The sequence below is a fragment of the Acartia tonsa genome, chromosome 9, assembly GCF_053477335.1.
Source record: "Acartia tonsa isolate MP-2025a chromosome 9, ASM5347733v1, whole genome shotgun sequence".
NCBI classification, from domain to species: Eukaryota; Metazoa; Arthropoda; class Copepoda; order Calanoida; family Acartiidae; genus Acartia; species Acartia tonsa.
This window is the reverse complement of record NC_137268.1, coordinates 45,005,213-45,027,618: the sequence shown is the minus strand read 5'-3', so window position 1 is coordinate 45,027,618 and position 22,406 is coordinate 45,005,213. Positions and strand designations below refer to the sequence as shown.

The 22,406-nt window shown below is 32.0% G+C and overlaps 2 protein-coding genes across 2 annotated transcripts in view; one reads left to right on the top strand and one right to left on the bottom strand.

Moving 5' to 3' along the window:
* Window positions 1–3,083, top strand: part of LOC145327571 (uncharacterized) — a 72,572-nt gene extending 69,489 nt beyond the window's left edge. Inside the window, exons 13-16 of the mRNA XM_080171111.1 lie at window positions 577–665; window positions 897–961; window positions 1,900–1,978; window positions 2,296–3,083. Coding sequence (XP_080027237.1) covers window positions 577–665; window positions 897–961; window positions 1,900–1,978; window positions 2,296–2,347 — 285 coding nt within the window. The 3' untranslated portion in view covers window positions 2,348–3,083. The remainder of the gene's footprint in view (window positions 1–576; window positions 666–896; window positions 962–1,899; window positions 1,979–2,295) is intronic.
* A 1,719-nt stretch (window positions 3,084–4,802) lies between these two features.
* Window positions 4,803–22,039, bottom strand: LOC145327896 (uncharacterized). The gene is made up of 16 exons (XM_080171427.1): window positions 21,951–22,039; window positions 21,224–21,244; window positions 20,894–20,949; window positions 15,738–15,782; window positions 15,465–15,540; window positions 14,904–14,978; window positions 14,099–14,157; window positions 13,208–13,290; window positions 11,496–11,563; window positions 10,784–10,834; window positions 9,858–9,965; window positions 9,540–9,594; window positions 8,637–8,676; window positions 7,427–7,509; window positions 5,364–5,444; window positions 4,803–4,939 (listed from the first exon to the last, which is right to left on the bottom strand). Exons 1-16 carry the CDS (start codon window positions 22,034–22,036, stop codon window positions 4,844–4,846), a joined length of 1,083 nt encoding a protein of 360 aa, XP_080027553.1. The 5' UTR covers window positions 22,037–22,039; the 3' UTR covers window positions 4,803–4,843.
* Between the last annotated feature and the right edge of the window lie 367 nt (window positions 22,040–22,406).

The following is a 22,406-nucleotide window of genomic DNA, read 5'->3' as shown; positions in this document are numbered from 1 at the left end:
TTTTGATAAAATTTAAATTGGGGGGGTAAACAAATTTTACCCCTGCCAATAGATTTCAGGGGAGGTAATTACCCCCCCCCCCCCCAAGCAAATTTTACCCCCGGGGTAAAAATTTTGGGGGGGGTAAATAAAATTTGCGAAAACCGAATTACCCCCCCCCCTTTAAAAAATTTTATCCCCCCCAAAATAAAAAGCTTGGACGCCCCTGTTTGAAATAGAAGATTTCTGAAACACCCCTTATGGTAGCCAAATAACTACGTGGTTCTAAACGCAAACTTAACCTAACCTAACCTTTCAAATAGTTATTTTGGGTACAGTCTCTTTAGTAACATCGCACCTTATGAGGTGATTCTTCGTAGTTTTCACAGTAGCTTTTCTCCTATTTCTAGCCCCTGCGGGGGGCACTAACCCTGCGGGGCTAATTACCTAACCCTGTAGGGCAATCACCTTTCCCAATATAACCTTACCTAACCTAAAATAACCTATAAAAAACAATTTAAAAATACGACGAATCGCCCCTAATGTGGCGATGTTACGAAAGCGACTATTCCCGTTATTTTTATTTTTTACTCCTAGTGCCAGACAGATTGGATAACAATCCCGTGTGCAACGAATACAAATGACCCCACCACCCAATCTGGGACACCTGTCGTCTGCGTAGATAGGTAAGTAATAACAAGGACAAGTTAGGACTTAGGCAACAATAACAATTACATAAATAGAACGAAAAGCAAAATGCTAAAGTAAAATTCTAATCAAAATTTTGATGTTAATCTGTCATTAAATAGCTTTAAAAATGGTATATTTGCAATGATTTCAATATTATACCTTATTGTCACATACATAGTTTCAAATTTGCTAGGACAATTATATAATTATATTTTTTATTTGTTTAGGATATGTGGCCAAGTTTTTAATTCAGTAACAACTCCTAGTACTAGTACCAGTGTACCTGTTTATAGTAAGTATATACATAGATAGATAGATAGAGTAACAACTCCTAGTACTAGTACCAGTGTACCTGTTTATAGTAAGTATATACATAGATAGAGTAACAACTCCGAGTACTAGTACCAGTGTACCTGTTTATAGTAAGTATATACATATATAGATAGATAGAGTAACAACTCCTAGTGCTAGTACCAGTGTACCTGTTTATAGTAAGTATATATATAGATAGATAGATAGAGTAACAACTCCGAGTACTAGTACCAGTGTACCTGTTTATAGTAAGTATATACATAGATAGATAAATAGAGTAACAACTCCTAGTACTAGTACCAGTGTACCTGTTTATAGTAAGTATATACATAGATAGATAGATAGAGTAACAACTCTGAGTACTAGTACCAGTGTACCTGTTTATAGTAAGTATATACATAGATAGATAGATAGAGTAACAACTCTGAGTACTAGTACCAGTGTACCTGTTTATAGTAAGTATATACATAGATAGATAGATAGAGTAACAACTCCGAGTACTAGTACCAGTGTACCTGTTTATAGTAAGTATATACATAGATAGATAGATAGAGTAACAACTCCGAGTACTAGTACCAGTGTACCTGTTTTTAATTTAAACAAAAGATACATTTCGAAAAATATATATTAAAATATTTGTATTAAATGCTTTGTTGGGTTCAAACTGAATAGAATTTGCACAAGCCCTAGTATCAAATATGCCAGTACAAATTTATTAAACACATTATTCTCTAATATTGAATTGTCAAGAAACAAGAAGGATTAAGTCTTAAGTTAGCATAGCTTGCTGCATTAATAATATAATAATTGCCTTTTCTTTTGATAAATCAGGTAAATATTAAGGTCAATAATATAGCAGAGAGAAAAAGTGTAATAAGTCCCCTTAATTTGCTTTTAATCTATTTAATTTAATTTTAGGTTTTTCTAAACCCTTCAATATCTACGTACATACAGACAGTTTGGAAGGTAGCTCCGCTCCTATTGAGTCTTTGAATAGGTAAATTTTACATTTTAATTTAATAGTGAGGCTACTCAAAAACTATTATTGTCTGTTCAAAAACTGAATTTTGGTATAGTCCTTCTACTTTTACATATTTACACTGCGTATATCATATTGTTTATCTTTATACTTATTACAGAAAATAGCTTAAAACCCTCAAAGAACCAATAAAAAGCTTCCCTTAACATGCTATACTATATGGGATACCATTAACTGGAAGACAAATTAATATTTCTCCTATTGACCCTTAACTCTAACTTTTATTATACACAGAACAACAAATTATTATTTTGATAAATATTTGTACTTTTTAGGGGATTTTGTTTGAATTTTGTTCAGCAGCCGTGTACTTCCTCAGTGGGATAAACAAAGATCTGGTACAATTTGAGTTTTGTAGGTACATTTTTCGGATCTACTGCAGTTCACGGTAAAATATTGCTGGTAAGCAATATTTCCAAAAATCTATGAATTTTAAAGGCTGCTAGCTGCTAAACGGCTGAACGTACAGATCATACCCGCACACCATTTTAAGCGGCATAAGATGGCCTACAAATAATCTGAAATAGCCAAGATCCAATTATGCACAGGGAAAGGTTCACTGAAGAAAAAACGCGACAAATAGGTCTTTTCGCGCATTTCTCTGCACTGTGAGATAATTATGCATTATTGATTATTGGCTATTCCAGATTATTTGTAGGCCATCTTATGCCGCTTAAAACAGTGTGCGAGCATGATCTGTACGTTCAGCCGTTTGGCAGCTAGCAGCCCTTAAAATTCATAGATTTTTGGAAATATTGCTTACCAGCAATATTTTACCGTGAACTGCAGTAGATCCGATTTTTCATCTGAACAGTAGCTGTTTTACCTCCAACTATTTGACATTGAAAGACAAATTTAATTTGACAAATGTAAGTGATTTATACATGACACATTTCAATTAATCTGATAAAATTATTTTATTTGTTAGAAATCCTTTACTTTGTGTGTATGTGCATGTCTGTCTGTATATGAATGAGTGTATGTAACGATATATTTGTTCAATTTTGGTATATCCCGTTCTGTTTCTAATGCCAGATTTTGACGTAGTATGAAATTTTGTCTTCTTCTTTATTTTTCATTGCTGTCCATTTTTACCTATATTGCTGTATGCGATTTTTATTAAATTTTCCTAATTTCAATTTGCCTAATATTCGTTCCTTAATCTTGTGAATTTAATAACGGTTACCCCCCCCCCCCTTTTCTTTAACTATAATTAGCTTTTGTGGGGAAATAAACTTTCAAAAGTATATTTAAGTCCATAATACTTAATTAACAACAATCACCTAAATAGTAGAGGGAGGGTCAGTTTTACAGATATATATTTTTTACCCTTTAAAATTTGATTTAATTTTTTAATGCTTAAAACCTTTTTTGGTTAACGGCAGGAAATACATTTTATGTACTTTGGTTATTTTGAACCATTTTTTTAGACCATTATTGTGTTTTTTAAAAGCGAAGCTTTTCTATAATTAACTAAATTTTTTAATGTTTAAATCATCCTATTCATATTATTGTATGAATACTGATTCCTATTACAACAAAGTATAGTGTTATAAGCGAAGCATCTCTATAATCAAGTCCTAAATACGTCAGTATATCCTTAAACAGTAACATGTATTTAATTAGTTTTGCATCAAATTTACTTATAATTTTGTATAAACATATGCTTTAATATTCAGTTTATTCAGTTCTTACACTCTTCAAGTGTTAATGTTCGTTTGTCCTTCCATTTCAGAGCTTCGCTTTTAGGATGTTGTCATCCTTGTTAAATAAAAGATTTTTTTGTGAATTTTCCTTCTAATGATTTTAAAGGTTAAAAATTAGATTTAAAATCCTTTTCCTCAATCTAAAAACCCAAAAATCTCTCTCCTAAGACTGACAAAAAACCTTCTTTATTTAAAAAATCTCAATTATATGTTTTAACTGTTTTTTACTTTAGAAGCTAGTATGTCAAGTTTTTTAAAATATACATATAAATATTTTTTTGTGTTTCTTTTTTTGAGTATAATTAGAAAAACCTCTAAAATATTTAATTTAAAATTAGATTTTTCACAAACATTCCATAATTTATATTGATGAAATATAAAAGATATTTGTGATGTAAAAAGAATTTTGCATCTAAAAGAAAACAATTTTACTACAACTTTTCACATGGAAAAAAAGAAAAGCTTTTTTGAAATTTTCAGGATTTTTATTTGTATAAAATATTTTTCCTTTTCAATAAAACAATATAAAATATAAAAAAAAAAACAATTTAATTCATCAAATGAATATTTGCAATTTATTTGCATTTTTAAGTTATTTCTAATGAATATTTTATATTGTTTGTATATATTTTGTTATTTTTTTTTGTTATTATTTAAACTGTATTTGTTTTTTTGTTACTATATATTTAAAATAAAATAAATTTTCCTTTTTCAGTTGTATTTTTTATGTTTAATGAAATTAGAGGCGTTTAGACGGGGGATGTACCAACCCCCTTAGCAAAATTAATTGTGGTTGAAGCCCCTCCACGTACCCCCCATCTACACCCTCCTTTACAAAGTACGATTGGTCAATTACAACGTATACTAGCCTATCATTGGGAATTTGAATTGTACGTCGTCATTATTTTATAGGCACTATAAGCTAGCCGCTTCGCATAAATTCAATTACTTTTTTTGTCCATTGGTGTAGCTATCGGGAATATTGAATTTTTTATGGATCTACTATATAAATTTATCTGTGCAAAAATTGCATAGTTTTTATGCATAATATAAGCATGCTGAAAACAAAACTTAAATATTTTATAATAATTTATTAATAAATAAATACAAATAATAATCACAGTCCATATTTTAAAGCGACATCATTTCTAACAAATAAATCATTTGTTAAAACCATTTCTTTTCCAGAACAGTGGGAATTTGCTGCGCCCCGCTGAAAAAAAAACTTTTTAATGCCAAGAATATGATGGTTGCAAATAAATGAAAATAAAAAATGTATCCATTCCAGGGTATCTAGAGACGTAGTTGCTAGTATGTCCTTATATTAAAGTAACAGGATATTTGTCTGTATGTCTGTCAGTCTGTCTATGCCGAAGGATCTTGCTAATCGCTGAACCAATATGGTTCTGTTTTTCATTGTAGCATCTCATAGGGTCTGTGAAGTTTTATAGCTATTTTGGGAGAGGGTACCACAATCCTCCCAATAGAAATCATCCTCAGAAAAAAATTATCCCCCCCCTTCCCATAAAAAAAAATTTCTTTTTTAAACTAAAATTGAAAGTGTGGGTTTGTCGACTTAACCGCCCCCACCCAACCCCCCTTAAGTAGCCGCTATATTATATGTAAATTGTAAGTACCTTAATTTCAATACGTTCTGCATCATTAGCCCCATCCTTCTGTGCAAGTTTTACTTTGGCTCCCAACCCAAATGTTTTACTCTAAAATAAAACATTTACATCAATTTCTTGAATATATACATGTATCCATGTATTACAGCATAAATAAACGGAGTGGATACAAAACCGCGACAAACAAAACCGCGACAGTTACAAAACCGCCCCATTACAAAACCGCGACAATAACAAAAATATAACTATGTAGGAATTTTTATAGGAATACATGGCCGCAGCGCTCGGCCCCCTGGCCTGCCTAGCCGCGGGCGCTCGGCCCCCTTGCCCATAACCTAACCTAACCTAAATATTGTAAAACAATATATTAAAAATTTGAAAAAAATCTACCAACTACTATTTTAAAATCCACGAAATTCTAAACTATAAATAAGTTAATGTACATTAAACATTAAAACATATAGGTTAGGTTCGGTTAGGTTATAGGCAAGGGGGCCGAGCGCCCGCGGCTAGGCAGGCCAGGGGGCCGAGCTCTGCGGCCATGACCTTCTAGCATTAAGATTTTTTTTATTATAGATTTTTAGTATTATAGATTTTTTGTACTGTCGCGGTTTTGTTATTGTCGCGGTTTTGTAGCTGTCGCGGTTTGTAATGCGGCGGTTTTGTTTGTCACGGTTTTGTATCCACTCCAAATAAACGGCTTATATGCAACAACAAAAAGTATGGGATTATATTTGATTGTTAAAGCTTTTTGTTGATTGTTTAAAGATCACCAACCTTGGTTTCAAAAAAGAATAGCTTAAAAGGAAAAAAACAACCACAACTCTTGTTTTAATTATTGTATATTAGTATTTTTACCCTGATCATATTTTAACTATCTTTTTTTTTGCTATTTAATTCAACTGAATTGGCTTTTAGATAGCTTTGATAAACTCTTTTAACTTTTAATGTCATAGAATAAGTATGTTTCATCTTTATTTTTTTTGCAAGGTTCTTATTTTGGAGAATAAAAAGATTTTAAACCTGTTTTCATGAAATAAAATACATAAATAATAATATGTAAAGAATACTAGCTTTACATATTGACAAAGAAAAACACATAAGGAAAGCTAAGATTTATAGAACATACATTGCAAAAAAAATACGAATAAAATTTAGTTTTTTTAATATAAAAACTAGCAAATGAAAACAAAATAATATTACTATCCCTATACTGTCGAAGATACACAAAATATCAAAAAGACCGACAAATGGACATCATATCACTTTTGCAGATAAACATTCAATTACTTCATAGATCTACAGAATAGTTATTTCTCGCATCGTATTATAAACAGCCTTCCGTGGATATAGAATGTACAATTATAAGATTAAAACCAGTTTTTTAGCCCCGAGGAACCGAAGGCTAAGCTAAAAAACTGGTTTTAATCTTATGATTGTACACTTTTATATTCGTAGAAAACTGGGTATAATAAGATGCTTTCCGTATGGGTGAGAACCGGTTCATATCCATCGGATTCGAATGAATATGAGAAAATTATTTTCTCGTATTCATTTGAATCCGGTGGATAGGAACCGGTTCTCATGAATACGAAAAAACTATGTCTAGCATCGTATTATATCCAGTTTTCTACGAATATAGAAATGTACAATCATAAGATTAAAACTAGTTTTTTTAGCCGGTGCCTTCGGCACCACGGGGCTAAAAATACTAGTTTTAATCTTATAATTGTACATTCTATATCCGCGGAAAGCCGTTTATAATACGATACGAGAAATAACTATTCTAATACTCAAAAAATTTTACAAGATATGTTAAAAGAGCGTGTCACTTTAAGAATGTGTTACATACACACACAAACATCTTTATGACCACTATTTCAGAGCTGGATCTTTAAATCATTTTAGTGGTAAGCCAGATCGGGGTGAGCCAACTTTCCACCAATGAGAGCACAGCATTTTATAAAATGCTGCGCTGTGATTGGCTGAAATTCGGCTCACCCCGATCTGGCTCACCACTAAAATGATTTAAATATCCAGCTCACAAGCCCCTAATGTCCTAATATGCCTACCTTATGAGCGCCAGGTATATGTTTGTATCCCTTTTCAGCTAGGTATCCAATTACATCCTGTAATGTTCCTGGCGTTTTCTCACCTACAAAATTAATTAATTGGACATCTAGAGGCATCTAAGGGGGAGGGGAAGTCCTCCTCAATTCTCCAATTTTGCCCCACTTATAGTTATCAGAATTTAATGATTAATGGCTTATTTTCTTCATTTTTTAATGCAATTAATAGAACAACAAAATAATATTTTAGTTTTTATTTAAAAAGTACAGTAAAATCTAAAATTCAAAACTTAGGTGTCAACATCTAAAAATGATTTTAGCGCATTTTTCTTATGCTCAAATATTCAACCTTTTGCAAGAATGGCTGCTAAACACTTCAAAGTTGAGATATATAAAATGTATACAGATACTAATAGGGACATGTACTAGAACACATTAAAGTTTGAAGGTCATATCTCAACCAGGGTGGGAGTACTGGCCCCCCTAAGTCGACTACAGAAAATCCAATTTTTTTTCTTGCAAAGGGTAGAAGATTTATGCAGACAGACAGAGATCCTTTTACTTTATTATAAGGACTAGCGGTTACTTGAACTGGGGGTTGGAAGTCGAAGTAAAAAAAATTCGGAGGTCGTTTTTTTTACGAGCGATATTTTTGGGAAATTGGTGGTACCTGGCCCCAAAATAGCTTTAAACCTTCTCGTGACACATGAGAAGCTACATTGTAAAGGAGAACCAAATCTGTTTTGTGGTTACTGTTAGCAAGATCCTTCGAGACAGACAGACAGACAGATACTGATCATGTTACTTTTAAATAAAGATATTTTTCATGGCTTGGCAGTAACAAACAAAATATGTAATGTACATTTATAAGGTCTCGGCAGTCTCTATTGCGGCTGTAACTGAAGAAAGTTCAATAGATTTAAGAGATCTTACGTTGCAAATTGGCTCTAACAAACATCCCAATTCTTTATATATGAAACCAGAGGCTGTGCCCTTAGCATCTAGGCACTTACTCTTCGAAGAAGAAGGGATAGACAAAAAAAATATCCTAAAACCATTCTAAGAATTTTATCTTAAAATTAAATAGCCTATAACCAATCATCCCAGAACCTAGGGTAAGCTTTCCTAAAATGGAGAATTCAATCAATTGATTTGTTAACGATATCTTAAGCTAGAGACAAAACTAACATTACTACTTTATATCATTACTTACCCATAAAATGAGATTCCAAAGTCATAACTTCTATATCAACCTAGAATAATGATTTGTTTATAAAATTTACTTATGTATGTATGTTCATATGCAAAGCTACCCTATAAATTAATTAAGTAGTCAGTAAAGCTATGGGAGAAATGTGATTTAAATGGCTGCTATAGTTGTTTTATCTTGTATATATACTCAGGTATAACCAACAAGTGAAATAAATATGAAATAATATTTGGGGGGCAAATGGAGAGGTTGTCAATATTACGATTTGTTGCCCCCCAACGACAGCTGAAAAACACGTATAGGTTTCGTGATTTTTTTCTGAATTAATTTTATTGTTGGTATGAGCTGATATATACTATTAACTATATTAGTATTATTACTTAGATTCGTTGGGAACTACCCATAAACTCTGATTGGGTTAAAATTAAAAACTTGCACTGTTCAAACTTTTCTATACCAATAGATTTAATATCTATAATACAAAGTAGAACGATGTCTGTCTGTTTGTTTTTTCTGTCTGTTTGTTTGTAGCATAGGATCTCGCTAACTGCTGAACTGATCGGGTTCTACTTTACAGGGTAGCTTCTCATAGATCCCGGGAAGGTTTATAACTATTTTCTTGGGGGGTGGGACACCCCCAACCCCTTCAAAAAATAAAAAATAACCCCCCCCAAAAAAAAAAAAATATAATAGTGGGGTCGACTAGCCCCTAGAGGTTAGGGGCGAAGCCGCTAGTATAGAATATTGTATTTTGATCATTGGTGATGTAATTGTACTTCAAATCTTTTTTAATTGTCCCATCCTTAAAGATCCCTGAATTATTTCCTAAAGCAATTAAATCTTTTGAAAAATAATATGTTTGTTTTATATTCATCAACGGACAAGAGTGGCTGCACTATGACTTACTTTATCCCAGGGTAGAGTTAGTAACACTTGAAATTCTCCTCCCTCGATATCCAAGCTAAATAGATGAATAAATAGATAGAAAGATAGAAATAGAAGAAAAAAAGATAAAATATCTGAAATTAAACATCACATTACATTTTAGATAAAACAGAACAAAATAAATACTAGCTGCTAGGACAAACCAGCACAAAATATATATTAAATTTTAACCAAAAAGTACATCCCATTCGGACCAGCCATTTCCAAGATCTTTAGCTTCAGACAAAAAAGAGAGCGATATTACAGACAGAAGGAGGGGTCAAACAGACATATATATACCTCATATAGTTGACGGTGGGGTTCCCTGCAGCCAAGATAAGGGAGTACAAGGGGAAGCATTGCATATCCACGTCACCTCTATTTTCTATTGTTGACTCATCAAATATACTAGAAAAAAAGGACACAATAAAAACTGTCCCAAATTTGTATTAATTTTGAGGAACACGACTCCAGTGACGTCATATTTTTCTTTCCCGAAAAAGGGAAGGGGGGAAGAAAATCTCTTCAAAAGAGATGGGGAAAACCCCCTTTTCTCCCATCTCTTTTTTCTTCCCCCCTTCCCTTTTTTTTCTTTCCCCCTTCCCTTTTTCGGGAAAGAAAAATATGACGTAACTGGAGTCGTGTTCCTCAAAATTAATACAAATTCGGGACAGTTTTTTTTGTGTCGAAAAAAAGGATAATAATGTTTAAAAATATCGAAGCAAACTGTGCAAAAATTATAAAACTTTGATTTAAAAATTTACTTTTCATTTATCGCATCGTATTATACACAGCTTTCCGTGGTGTTAAAATTAAAAATTCTAAGATTTAAACTAAAGACCCAAGCTAACAAAACTGGTAGTAATTCTATAACTTTTACTTTAATATTATTGGAAAATTATCTGTAATTCGATGATATAAATGATTTTTTAAGATTGCTCAGAACCGGTTCTAATCCATCGGATATTAATGTAATAGTTATTTCTTTCGTCGTATTATAAACCGCTTTCCGCGGATATAGAATGTACAATTATAAGATTAAAACTAGTTTTTTTAGCCCCGAGGTGCCGAAGGCACCGGCTAAAAAAACTGGTTTTAATCTTATTATTGTACATTTCTATATTCGTAGAAAGCTGGATATAATACGATGCTACACATAGTTTTTTCGTATGGATGAGAACCGGTTTCTATCCACCGGATTCGAATGAATACTGGAAAAGCTTTACCTGTATCTCAAAATATCTGGACGAGGTTTCATTCCCAAACAACTGTTTGTACTACAAATAAATAAAAATATGGCGATGCTACAAAAGACATAATTACAGAACATTTAAAGAACCAAATACCTTAATTACAAGAAATTATGCTATAAAAGACCGACTCCTACAAAAAAAACTTGGATTATTAACTGATGAAAAGAAATTCTTTTAAATCAGAAAATCAACTACTATAAATTTTTCAGAATTATTTTTGTTTCTTGACATTCTTGTCCTATTAAACCCTGATTGTATTTTATTTAGTATTTTTTATGGAGGGATGGAACATTAAACTGTAATAGTTATTTATCGCATCGTATTACAAACAGCTTTCCTCGAATATTAATATGACAATTCATATAAGGTTAAAATAAGGTTTCTTAGGCCGAAACTGGTAACGATTTTATGCTTTTTATTTTGGTATTCGTGGAAAATTATCTGTAATACAAGGTTATACATGATTTTTCAGTATGGCTGATAACAGGCTGGAATTCAGTGCATATTTATTGGTTTTAAATCTACACTGGAAATTATATTCCCTTGCTTAAAAACATTGGGGACTATTATTAAATATTAATGTCTCAACATTTTCAATAATGAATTCAATTTTGTATAGAGTAATTTGGGGTATACACCAATTTATAGTCCATTGTCTTATCCTTTATGATCCATGCTTTTTTACCTGTATATCTTTCTCTTCTTTTTCAAACCATCCTGGTAGTAGAGCTTGTTTGGTTCAACTAATAAACCCTAAAATTATCTATAATACAAAGTAGAACGATGTCTGTCTGTCCGTCTGTCTGTCCCTCTGAAGCTTAAGATTTCAGTAACCACTGAACCGATTGGGCCTCTACTCTTCAGGGAATATACCTACTGGTCCTGTGATGGTTTTAAGCTATTTTCTTGGGGGGTGGGACACCCCCAACCCCCCTAAAAATGAAAAATACCCCCCCCCAAAAAAAAAAAAATATTTTTTTACTTTTTCTTTTTAAATCTAGAATACGAAAAATTAGGTTGATCAAACCTCTTGGGGGAAAGCCCCTAGAGGCTAGGGGCGAAGCCGCTAGTATAAACATAAGGTGCTTTCACACAAAGTGCCTCTTGAGCACTGAAAACACTCATCCTTAATTTAATAGATAAGTTCAAAATAAAGGGGGGGGGGGTCTTTAATTATGTATAAAACCTATTACCTTATTTCCTAGGGGGCTTCCTAGAAGCCAACCTAACTTTTAAATGTGTGGTTTATTGAGGGGGGGATGGACGGTGTTGTTGCATTGGTTATTGTAATCGATATATAATTAATTTACTAAAATAAAGTGATACTCACAGCTGGCTAAAATAATTATACCCCCCAATCCTCCTTAGTCCTCCTACCTGATGAAAACATTTTATATCCGTTGTTATTTTGTACTTTGTATTTTCATATTGTACTTTGTACCTCCATATTGTACTTTGTACCTTCACATTGTACTTTGTACCTCCATATGCACCCAAAAGAACAAACATTGCCTTGTCTTTACAGTGATTATGAAATTTTCTTATTTTAATCAATACGAAGAATTTTAAAAAACTGGGCCCTGCGGGGTTGAATCTTTCCACAAGTATTTTTTTTTATTTTGGTTAAACGTTTTCCCTTTTTTATTTCATAATCAATATATTGTAAAATATGATTAATTCTTCATTTCTATGATTGTTTTCGTGGTCTTAAAATATATATTTCCTCTTTTGGAAATTAGTTTTTGTTGTGTAAGAATTATTTCAACAGTAATTAAACTCGTTAATTTACGTCATCGTTTTATAAACTTAATTAATTGTAATTAACTTTATCATTTTGTTATTTTTAACCCTAAGATTTCAGAGAATTAGAGTAAGACGCTTATTATATAGCTTGAAAATCAGCTACTTTGCCCATTTATATAAGTATGTAATGCTATGGGGTAAATGAGATTTTTATAGCTGCTATTTAAGCTAAACCTTTTCAATTCTTATTAATAAATTCATTAATTTGTTCGATTTACAAACTTTTGTGGTTAATCCTTATATAAAAGTAACAGGATATGTGTGTGTGTGTGCCAAAGGATCATGCTTACTGCTAAACTGACATGGTTCTCCATTACAGTGTAGATTTTCTTAGGTCCTGGAAAGCTATTCGGGGGGTAACACCACCAACCAAAAAAATCTAGCCCCTACAACATTATTTTTTACTTTTTAAAAAACTAAATTAAAAATAGGGGGGTCCAATTCAACCACCTACCACTTAGAGGCCTCTAGAAGCGTAGCCACACGTAGTAATAAAATAAAGTGGAAGTATCTACCTATTTACATGTATTAAGTACAGACAACCTATGCATGTGGAGAAGCTACGCTTTCAACAACAACAACAAAATTACTTACTGTCCAATTATATTTTAACTCAAAATAGAGGGATGTAGACTCGAACTCAAAGTTGTGGCCTCCAGCCTCGATAAAGAAACCATCTGGAAAAAAAATAATTAAATATATCCAATTTAGTTAAAATATTATGTAGTTTAATAACAACATTGGATACATTTATTAAATCGTGATTGATTCATTTTAACTAGTAATGTCCTAATTTTTATTAGTAGCGAAGCTACTCTATAATTCGAAATGTCCGTCCGTCCGTCTGTCCGTCTGTCTGAGACAAAGTGGGGGAAACGTGATTTTCTCGGCTCCTATAAAAGATAGACAGCTGAAATTTTTAGTGAAGATTCCCATAACATATGCGCATCTAATCTATACATTGTTTTGCCCATCTGTTTGTTAATTGGGGTGCTAGATCGATCCCTAGATTTTTTTGTTTTCGTAATTTTCTCGACTCCTTGTTAGGACAGACGACTTAAATTTTGAGGGATTAAGTAAATTTGCATCCTACATATTTTTACTTAGTTTCATTAAGATTTGTATATTGGTTGCTAGATCGATTCCTAGATTTTATGTTTTGTTTCTTAGCTTAATGCTTCAAAAGATATTATACATTTCTAAAAGGTTTCGTGATTTATTTCATTTATTAAAAGATTATTTTTTCCTGATGTCTATCATTAAATTTTGAGCTTCGCTACTTACGGATGTTGTCATCCTTGTTTTTAATCAATAATTTGAATGTACATTGAATTATCGTCCCCTGTCTTATTCCTTAAGATACCCTTGATACTTAGACGTCCAAGGGATGGTGAGGTAAAGGGGTGTTTGCCCCCCTCAAACCTTTGAAACCCCTCATTTTACAACTCTCAAACAAAGGCTTGGACGTCCCTGCCCAGATATTACCTTTCACTTGTCCCTTGAAAACAAGATTGTCAACGTCCATGGAGAGAACATCTGGTTTTCTAAATAACAAGAATGAAAACATCCATAAAAGCGAAGCTCTGAAACGATATGACAGACGAACATTAACTTTTGTTGAGTGTCAGCACTGAATATATACAAAATATGAAAATATAAGGTTTGACAAAATTATACGTAAATTTGTTGCAAAACTTCTTAAATACAGACTTCTGTTTAAGGACATACTGACATTTTTAATACTTGATTATAGAGATGCTTCGCTCATAATATTGTACCTTATTGTAATAGGAATCAGTAATCAAAAAATTCAATCAATCGGATGTTTTTATCACATAAAAAATTGTTATTAAAAAAGTAAAAAAATCAACATGTTTAAAATGGATGTACGGACATTCTGGTAATGATTATATAGTTGCTACGCTTTCAAAATCGTACCTAACTACTCCAGAAATCACCATGCAAAGTTTGAAATCGATAGGACAATTCTAACATGCCTAAATTAACGAATAAAAGCTAACTATCTCGGACGGATGTACGGACGGACCGACTGACCCTAATTATAGAAAAGCTTCGCTTTTAAAAACAAGTATTGCCTCCAAAATAGTAGCAGAATTTTTGGAATTTTCTTTAAAGGGTGTGTTGAAAGACAAGAATGTTAAGATGCATAAGTAGGAAAGCACAAAATCATTCATGGACAAACAGAGCAGATATTTAATTGTGAAAAAAAGAAAATTTGCTAAAAAATTTATTTCATTTTTAAGAGAAAGTTTTCTAAAAAAAAATTTACCTCAATATTTCTTCAGTTTCGTATTTCAAGTTGTATGGTTCATCTTTGGATGGTGGAAAATCCATGTAATTTGACCTATGAAATTGTAATTAAACAAGGATGACAACATCAATAAAAGCTAAGCTCTGAAATGGAAGGACATACGAACAGTGTCATCACTCTGAATAAGCAGAATATAAATTCTTCAAGTCGAAACAAAATTGTATGTAAATTTGTTGTAAAACTGCTTAAATAAATGACTCTTCATATCATTGTACTTTGTTGTCCTAGGAATTAGTATTCCAAAAACAGATCAATGGGATAATTATAGCACGCGTAAATTATTTGTCAAAAAAGTTAAACTGGAAACGATTATAGATATTTGCTATTTTAAAACTACTTAAAGAATTGCCATACCAAATCGACAGGTCATTCTAATATGTTTAAATTAACGGTAAGATCTATCCGATTCGGACGGATCGAACCTAATTATAGAAAAGCTTAGCTACGCTCAAGTCGAATGTTTAAATTTCTAGACTATTTTCAGACAAGGTTTTAACTTGGTTGGACGATTTTACTCACCTTATAATATCAATTAATTGTGGAGAATCTTGTTCTAAACAGGACAACAGGGGGCGTGTTATCTCAACTTGTTTTACTAAATAGATAGATAGATAGATAGATAGATAGATAGATAGATAGATAGATAGATAGATAGATAGATAGATAGATAGATAGATAGATAGATAGATAGATAATAGATAGATAGATAGATAGATAGATAGATAGATAGATAGATAGATAGATAGATAGATAGATAGATGGATAGATAGATAGATAGATAGATAGATATACCTAATTGATCATCCACAGCTTCATTACTCTGATAATACTCGTACGCTAAATAAGAATAATTGAATCATGGAAAGAAAACGAAGTAGCGGGTTTCGTTGTATTTTAACAGTAGCTTTTCTCCTATTTTTAGCCCCTGTTGAGGGCTCTAACCCTGAGGGGCCAATTTCCTAACCCTTTAGGGAAAGCATTAACATTTACCTAATTTAACCTAACCTAAAATAACCTATAAAAAGTTACTGTGAAAAAACGACGAAACCCAGCACTTCGTTTTCTTACAACGATCCGGATATTTTGTTATTTTTAGCTGCAATACTTTGGACATTTGAATTTTAGTTTAAATTTTTTTTTGTTACTATGTCAATACAGATTATAATAGGTTTGGTTTTCAAATTGAGTTTTAAGTTTCAAAACCACTCTATAGCTAACTTCGCCGTATGTCCAACCGTCCCTTTGTACACCAAAAGGGGGAAACGTGAATTTCTCGTCGTTCATTCAATATTTAATGCTGAAATTTTTAGTGAAGATTCCTACGATCTATGCGCTTTTAGTCTATACATTATTTTTTCCGTTGGTCACGCCGCGCAGTAATGATATGAGAGTTAATACACGTGGTATAGATTTACACGACTACTTCTAACGATATATGTCTGATATATTTTTAATGAATCTTTTGGTCGTTAAGCACCTACTCTACAGCTAAAATTGTCCGCTCGTATGCAGCAATCTTAAAGTAATGAGACAATGGCCGAATAATTGATATACATACCCAATAATGGGATCAACTGCAGTTCACAGTAAAATATTCCTGGTAACGAATATTTCCAAAATTCTATGAATATTAAAGGCTGCTAGCTGCCAAACGGCTGAACGTACAGATCATACCCGCACACCATTTTAAGCGGCATAAGAAGGCCTACAAATAATCTGGTATAGCCAAGATCCAATGATGCACAGGGAAAGCTTTACTGAAGAAAAAACGCGTAAAATAGGTCTTTTTCGCGCATTTCTCTGCACTGCAAGATAATTATGCATTATTGACTTATGGCTATTCCAGATTAAATGTTGGCCTTCTTATGCCGCTTAAAACAGTGTGCGGGCATGATCTGTACGTTCAGCCGTTTGGCAGCTAGCAGCATTTAAAATGCATAGGTTTTTGGAAATATTCGTTACCAGGAATATTTACCGTGAACTGCAGTTGATCCGGATCTTGGACAAAGTAGCTTCGGACAAAGTAGCTTCGGACAAAGTAGCTTCGGACAAAGTAGCTTCAGGACAAAGTAGCTTCCGGACAAAGTAGCTTCCGGACATTTACTTAAGAAAAGTAGCTTCTAATAGTAATAAAGGTTATGGCCGCAGCGCTCGGCCCCCTGGCCTGCCTAGCCGCGGGCGCTCGGCCCCCTTGCCTATAACCTAACCTAACCTAACCTATGTAAGAATGTTTAATGTACATTAACTTCTAATTTTATTGAAAGCAAACAAAACTTTAACAATTTTAACAAAAGTGGATCGTGGATTTTACTAAAAAGGGTTCGGCGATTTTTTTATAATTTTTAATTCGTTTTAACATTTTTTTAAATTTTTACAATTTCTGTCCGCCTTTCTGTCTGTCTGTCTGTCATTTTGTCTGTCTATTTGTCTGTCTTTATGTCTGTCTTTATGTCTTTTTCTATGTCTCTCTTTCTGTGTAGACATTTCTTAAGTAAAACGTCCTAAACTTTTTCAAAAGTTATTAAATAAAAAAATCTTCCAAATTTAAGGATAAAATCCACCACTGCTGTTAAAAAAGTTGAACAATAAAATCCAATATGGCGATAAAACACACAGGGACGAAATTCAAAACCGAAATTTCTTTCTTGAATAACTTTGTCCACAGGGTGAAATTTAAAAATCCGTCCGACAGTTGTCCCAAAGTCTGTGTTGGCTACCCAACGGCATGGTTTCGAACCCGATACAACCTTGCATTAAAAATATCGACCCTTACCTCACACTTAATAAATGTGATATCACTTGAAAAGTTTTTAGGGGGTTTTACTTAAAAGATGTCGCATTAGGAGGTTTGTCGTTTAGGAGGTTTTTTCTATTTTTCTAAGGAAGCTACTTTTCTTAAGTAAATGTCCGGAAGCTACTTTGTCCGGAAGCTACTTTGTCCTGAAGCTACTTTGTCCGAAGCTACTTTGTCCGAAGCTACTTTGTCCGAAGCTACTTTGTCCAAGATCCGTTGATCCCAATAATGATATACAAAATTACCAAATTACCCCTGCTGTAGATTGAAATTAGTAGTTGAAACGTTTGAACACTCATCTAAATGAATCAACCAATCAAAATTCACCTAATTTGTTAAGCCAACGAATAAGAAAGCGTTGTTTTTTAACTTTGGGGACTAGTGTAATAAACAGCCCATTGTCTCCTCTCTCTCAGGTATGTATGTCAATAACGCTTCCAAGGAGATTTTATTTTAGTATGAAATTAAATTCTGAAATATATATTATCAAGCAAGCTTTATCAGTCCGATTTTGATATTTTGCTACATAACTGTGCTTCGCTACTTATTGATGTTGTCATCCTTGTTTATCGTAGTATCTTGCAACATTTCTATTCTTTTACCTTAGCTTGAAAAGAATAAAATTTAAATATTGGACAGAATCCAAAAAGTTTCTTTTCAAATTTGATCAATTTATTTTTATTTTATTATTTTTCATTTCCTATATTCTATTATTATTTGTCTGCTTCGCGCAACGGAAGTTCTAAAAGGCTAAGAATATCCTAGTTTGTTTGAGGGCATGGCATTATTTCCTATTCACATATCATTTTCGAAAAGTATATACTTTCCGGAAGCCAATCTTTATGAGGAAGGTATTTTTAGAAAGGGGAAAATGTGTAGAAAACACCCATGTAAATTAGAAAATCCGCAGAAATCATTTTTAAAAGTTATTGGCAAACATTTGCAATGTTAATTTGCAAAATTAATTTTATGCCCTAAATGACATATTCTGAAATAAATCTTTTATGAAAGTTTATTATCTTTGAGTTTAGGACATGCTTAAGACGTAAAAAATATTTTCAGTGTTACTTTTTTCGCCCTACATGTGAAAAAAGGCATTTCTCACATTTTATTATAGAAAATTGCATATAAACAAAATAATTATTTTTTTCTACAGTCAACACAAAAATTGGCATAAAATCTTTCATTTTAAATGTAAAAGTCAGATAAAGAATCCTTTTTAGAGCAAATATAGTGCAAAAAGTAACCAAGACGTTTTAGCAAAGTATGAATATCTAATGAAATAGATACTTTTAAATTTTGATATACATATCAGATAAAAATATATAAAAAAAAGAGATAAAAAACTATAAAACATGGTATATATTTTTTTCACTCTGTCACTGAATAAAGAGCACTTTTAGGTTTGATTTTAACCAATGCAGCACTTAAACACTCATTTTTCAAGGTAAATAAACAAAATAAATGCAATTATACAATTAAGTCAGTTTAATAATACAGTAAGCCTTTTTGTAGCAATTTTTTTTTGTTGAAATTATTCTTTATTTCTATAATAAATTGTATTAAAATCTAATGATTTGAAAATTCGTAATTAAGAACTTCATTTTTACACTGTTTTGACATATAAATTACAAAGAAAAAGATTAAATCCTTTAAGTTTGAATAATACTTTATATATTTACATTATAAAAACATTAAAATTGTCAAAGATTAAAAAAAAAGATAAAAATAAGTAATTTTTAAAATAATTTTGTGTCGTCTTCATAAACTATTTCCCCTTTTATATTTTAGTCTGGTAGAATTCATAATTATAAATAACCTTTCTTGAGCATATATATGTTTTATTGAAATTAATTATAAGAATGTAAAACATTTTTTGATTGATTTAATATTAACAATTCACCTAACATTTTGTTATTTTACTTTTTTTTGAAACTCTTTTATTCTTATTAATAATTCTATTTAACACAAAAAGCTCATAGGGAGTTGATAACCTTTATTTCTTGCTTTGTATTCTAATCAGGTATTTTATTTGACTAAATTTTTTAAAACTATACAGCATGCATGTTTGTGTCAATAATGAAGACATTACGGGTTTTTATGTACAAAAAATTGTTTTAAAGGAAGAAAAAAATATATAATCTTTCTAGCAACTAATATACAATTTCGTAGTTTTATATATGTCTGTATTTTGGTTTCTAAAAAAAGTACTATACCAACAAACATGCATGCCTGAAAGTTAGTTTCAATATTCGTATGAAACAGGAAAAAGAAACTAAGTCGTCGTTATAATTATTGTTTGTTATTTTTGGTGTAAGGTTTTTTTTAATGAAACTTTTTTGGATCTCGTGAATTCGATTTCTGCGGATTTTCTGGTTGCCAGAAATGAAATCTACGCATCTTTTTTAGCTAGATGGCATTTGTCTGGTTAAGATTGGATAAAACATTCTTTGGTTGGTTAAATTGAATAAGTGTGTATTATAATGTTAAAGGTTTATACCTTTACATTAATTATTACAAACCTTTGAATTTTGAGATTTTGAATAGAATTCCCTGGGATGCTAAAGGATAAGACAATGAATGATAAATTGATATCCTCCACCTCTAAACTAATTATAACTTTGTGAATAATGAAATCATTGGTGTAAAAGTTTGCTCTGATAAATCAAGATTTAGTAAAGTCCCCAACGTTTAAAAGCTCACAAAAGAGAAATCTTGTTTATTAAACTTTGGGAACCAGTAAAATATTTACGTTTTTATTTTCTGTGCTTACTTTTAATTTCATATTTGTATGTTATGGTCAGTGTTCTTGTTTTGTAGCATATTTCATTGTTTAAAAAAATTTGAATCGAAACTTTTTCTATAATTAAGAAATTGTTTTCCAGTATGGCTTTAAAACCGATTAATATCCGGTGGATAAGAACCATTGTTTAGACACACTAAAAATCATGTATCGTATCGTATATTATGCAGTTTTCTACAAATATAAAAATTTACAATCATAAGCTTAAAACCAGTTTTCAAAGCCTTTGGCATCTCGGGGCTAAAAAACTGGGTTTAATCTTATTATTGTAAATTTTTATATCCGTGAAAAGCTGTTTATAATACAATGCGATAAATAACTTATCCAATCGTTCTATATTTTCTGACTTACCTATTGGTAAAATATATTTCAAAGGATGCGTTGTATTCAAATCATCAAATAGTTTTCTAAAATAAAATAAAAATATATTTATATATCGAGAGAAAATTGGGATACATTAAGAAAAATAATTAAAAACAATCTACAATAAGATATAGTACGAGAAAAACTTCCTTCCCCTTCCTTCAAAAAAAGTCAATTTTACCCAGGGGTAAAATTTTTGGAACTAGACAAATTTTACCCCCTCCCCCCACCCACTACATCAAACGTTGTTGAATACTACCATCAGAAGAACAATCTAGTTGTAGAGTAGCTGCGCTACTTTGCAAAAAAAAGCTATACCTTGCTAATCCAACTTGTCTAGAGGTTTTAAAATCTTATGATATTTTTTTACAATTTACTTTCATTCTCTTAATACAAGTGTAGCTGTGTAAAGAGCCCAAGGAAAATGTGGATATATGTCACCGCTTTTGGCCTACCTATTCCATTGACGTCATAGCAGAGGGAAAAGGAAAGGAAAAGGGGAATGAATCCCCCTAGAAAATAATTTGGTTATAGGGTATTTCCCGACAATAATTGGACAGGTTGGCCAAAAGCAGTGACATCTATCCCCATTTTGATAGGGCAATATAGACAGCAATAATACAAGTTTTAAAATCTTGTCATAATTTTTTTCTTACAGTTTACTTTTATTAACTTAATAAAGTTAGAGTAGGGGATTTGCCTTTGCCCAAAACAGGTTCAACGAAAGGTTGATCGACTTAAGGACCCTATAATCATGCACTTCAGTAGAAAGAATTGGTTCAGAAATTCCCCAAAACAGGATCTCGTGGTGTTTCCTGAAGAGCATCCAGTATACAACTTACTTGGTCCGTCGGTCTGCCGGTCATGTGAGAAGCGCTGCTAAGTGTCATGTGTGACGTCATAAAAATGCGTCTTTTATCCATCTATTTTTTAGGATTTTCTTTTTCCACTTCTCCTCTCATCCCTCCTTTTTATGACGTCACACATTACACTTTCCAGCGCTTTGTCATGTTAATGCAATTCATTTTTCCAAGATTTTTTCCTAATGGCATTATTGCAGTCTGGGTTATAGTTTATGTGTGACTCAACTGCAGATAATGTAATAAATATAAATATTGATATTCTATTCATTTTTTTTCTGAAAAAAAGAACGTAATTAATCAAGTATATATCCATCATCTGTAATACAAAGTAGCTTGATGTCTTTCTGTTCGACCGTCTGTCCCTTAAGATCTCGGTAACCACTGAACTGAGAGGCTAGGGGCGAAGCCGCTAGCATTATTATCTAACAACATGAAAATTTGACAGACAGACCGACGTACAAAGAGTGTTAAAAAAATTGTATGGCTTTGCTTAAGCTGTTAAAGAAACGCGCTCCTTAAAACATACCCGAAAAACTTTCACAAACTAAGGATTGAAAAAGTTTTTGCAAGTCATTGAGCGTAACATAAAATTTTACTTTTTTGACATCCACAAGAATTTCTAAAGATAAATCTTCAAT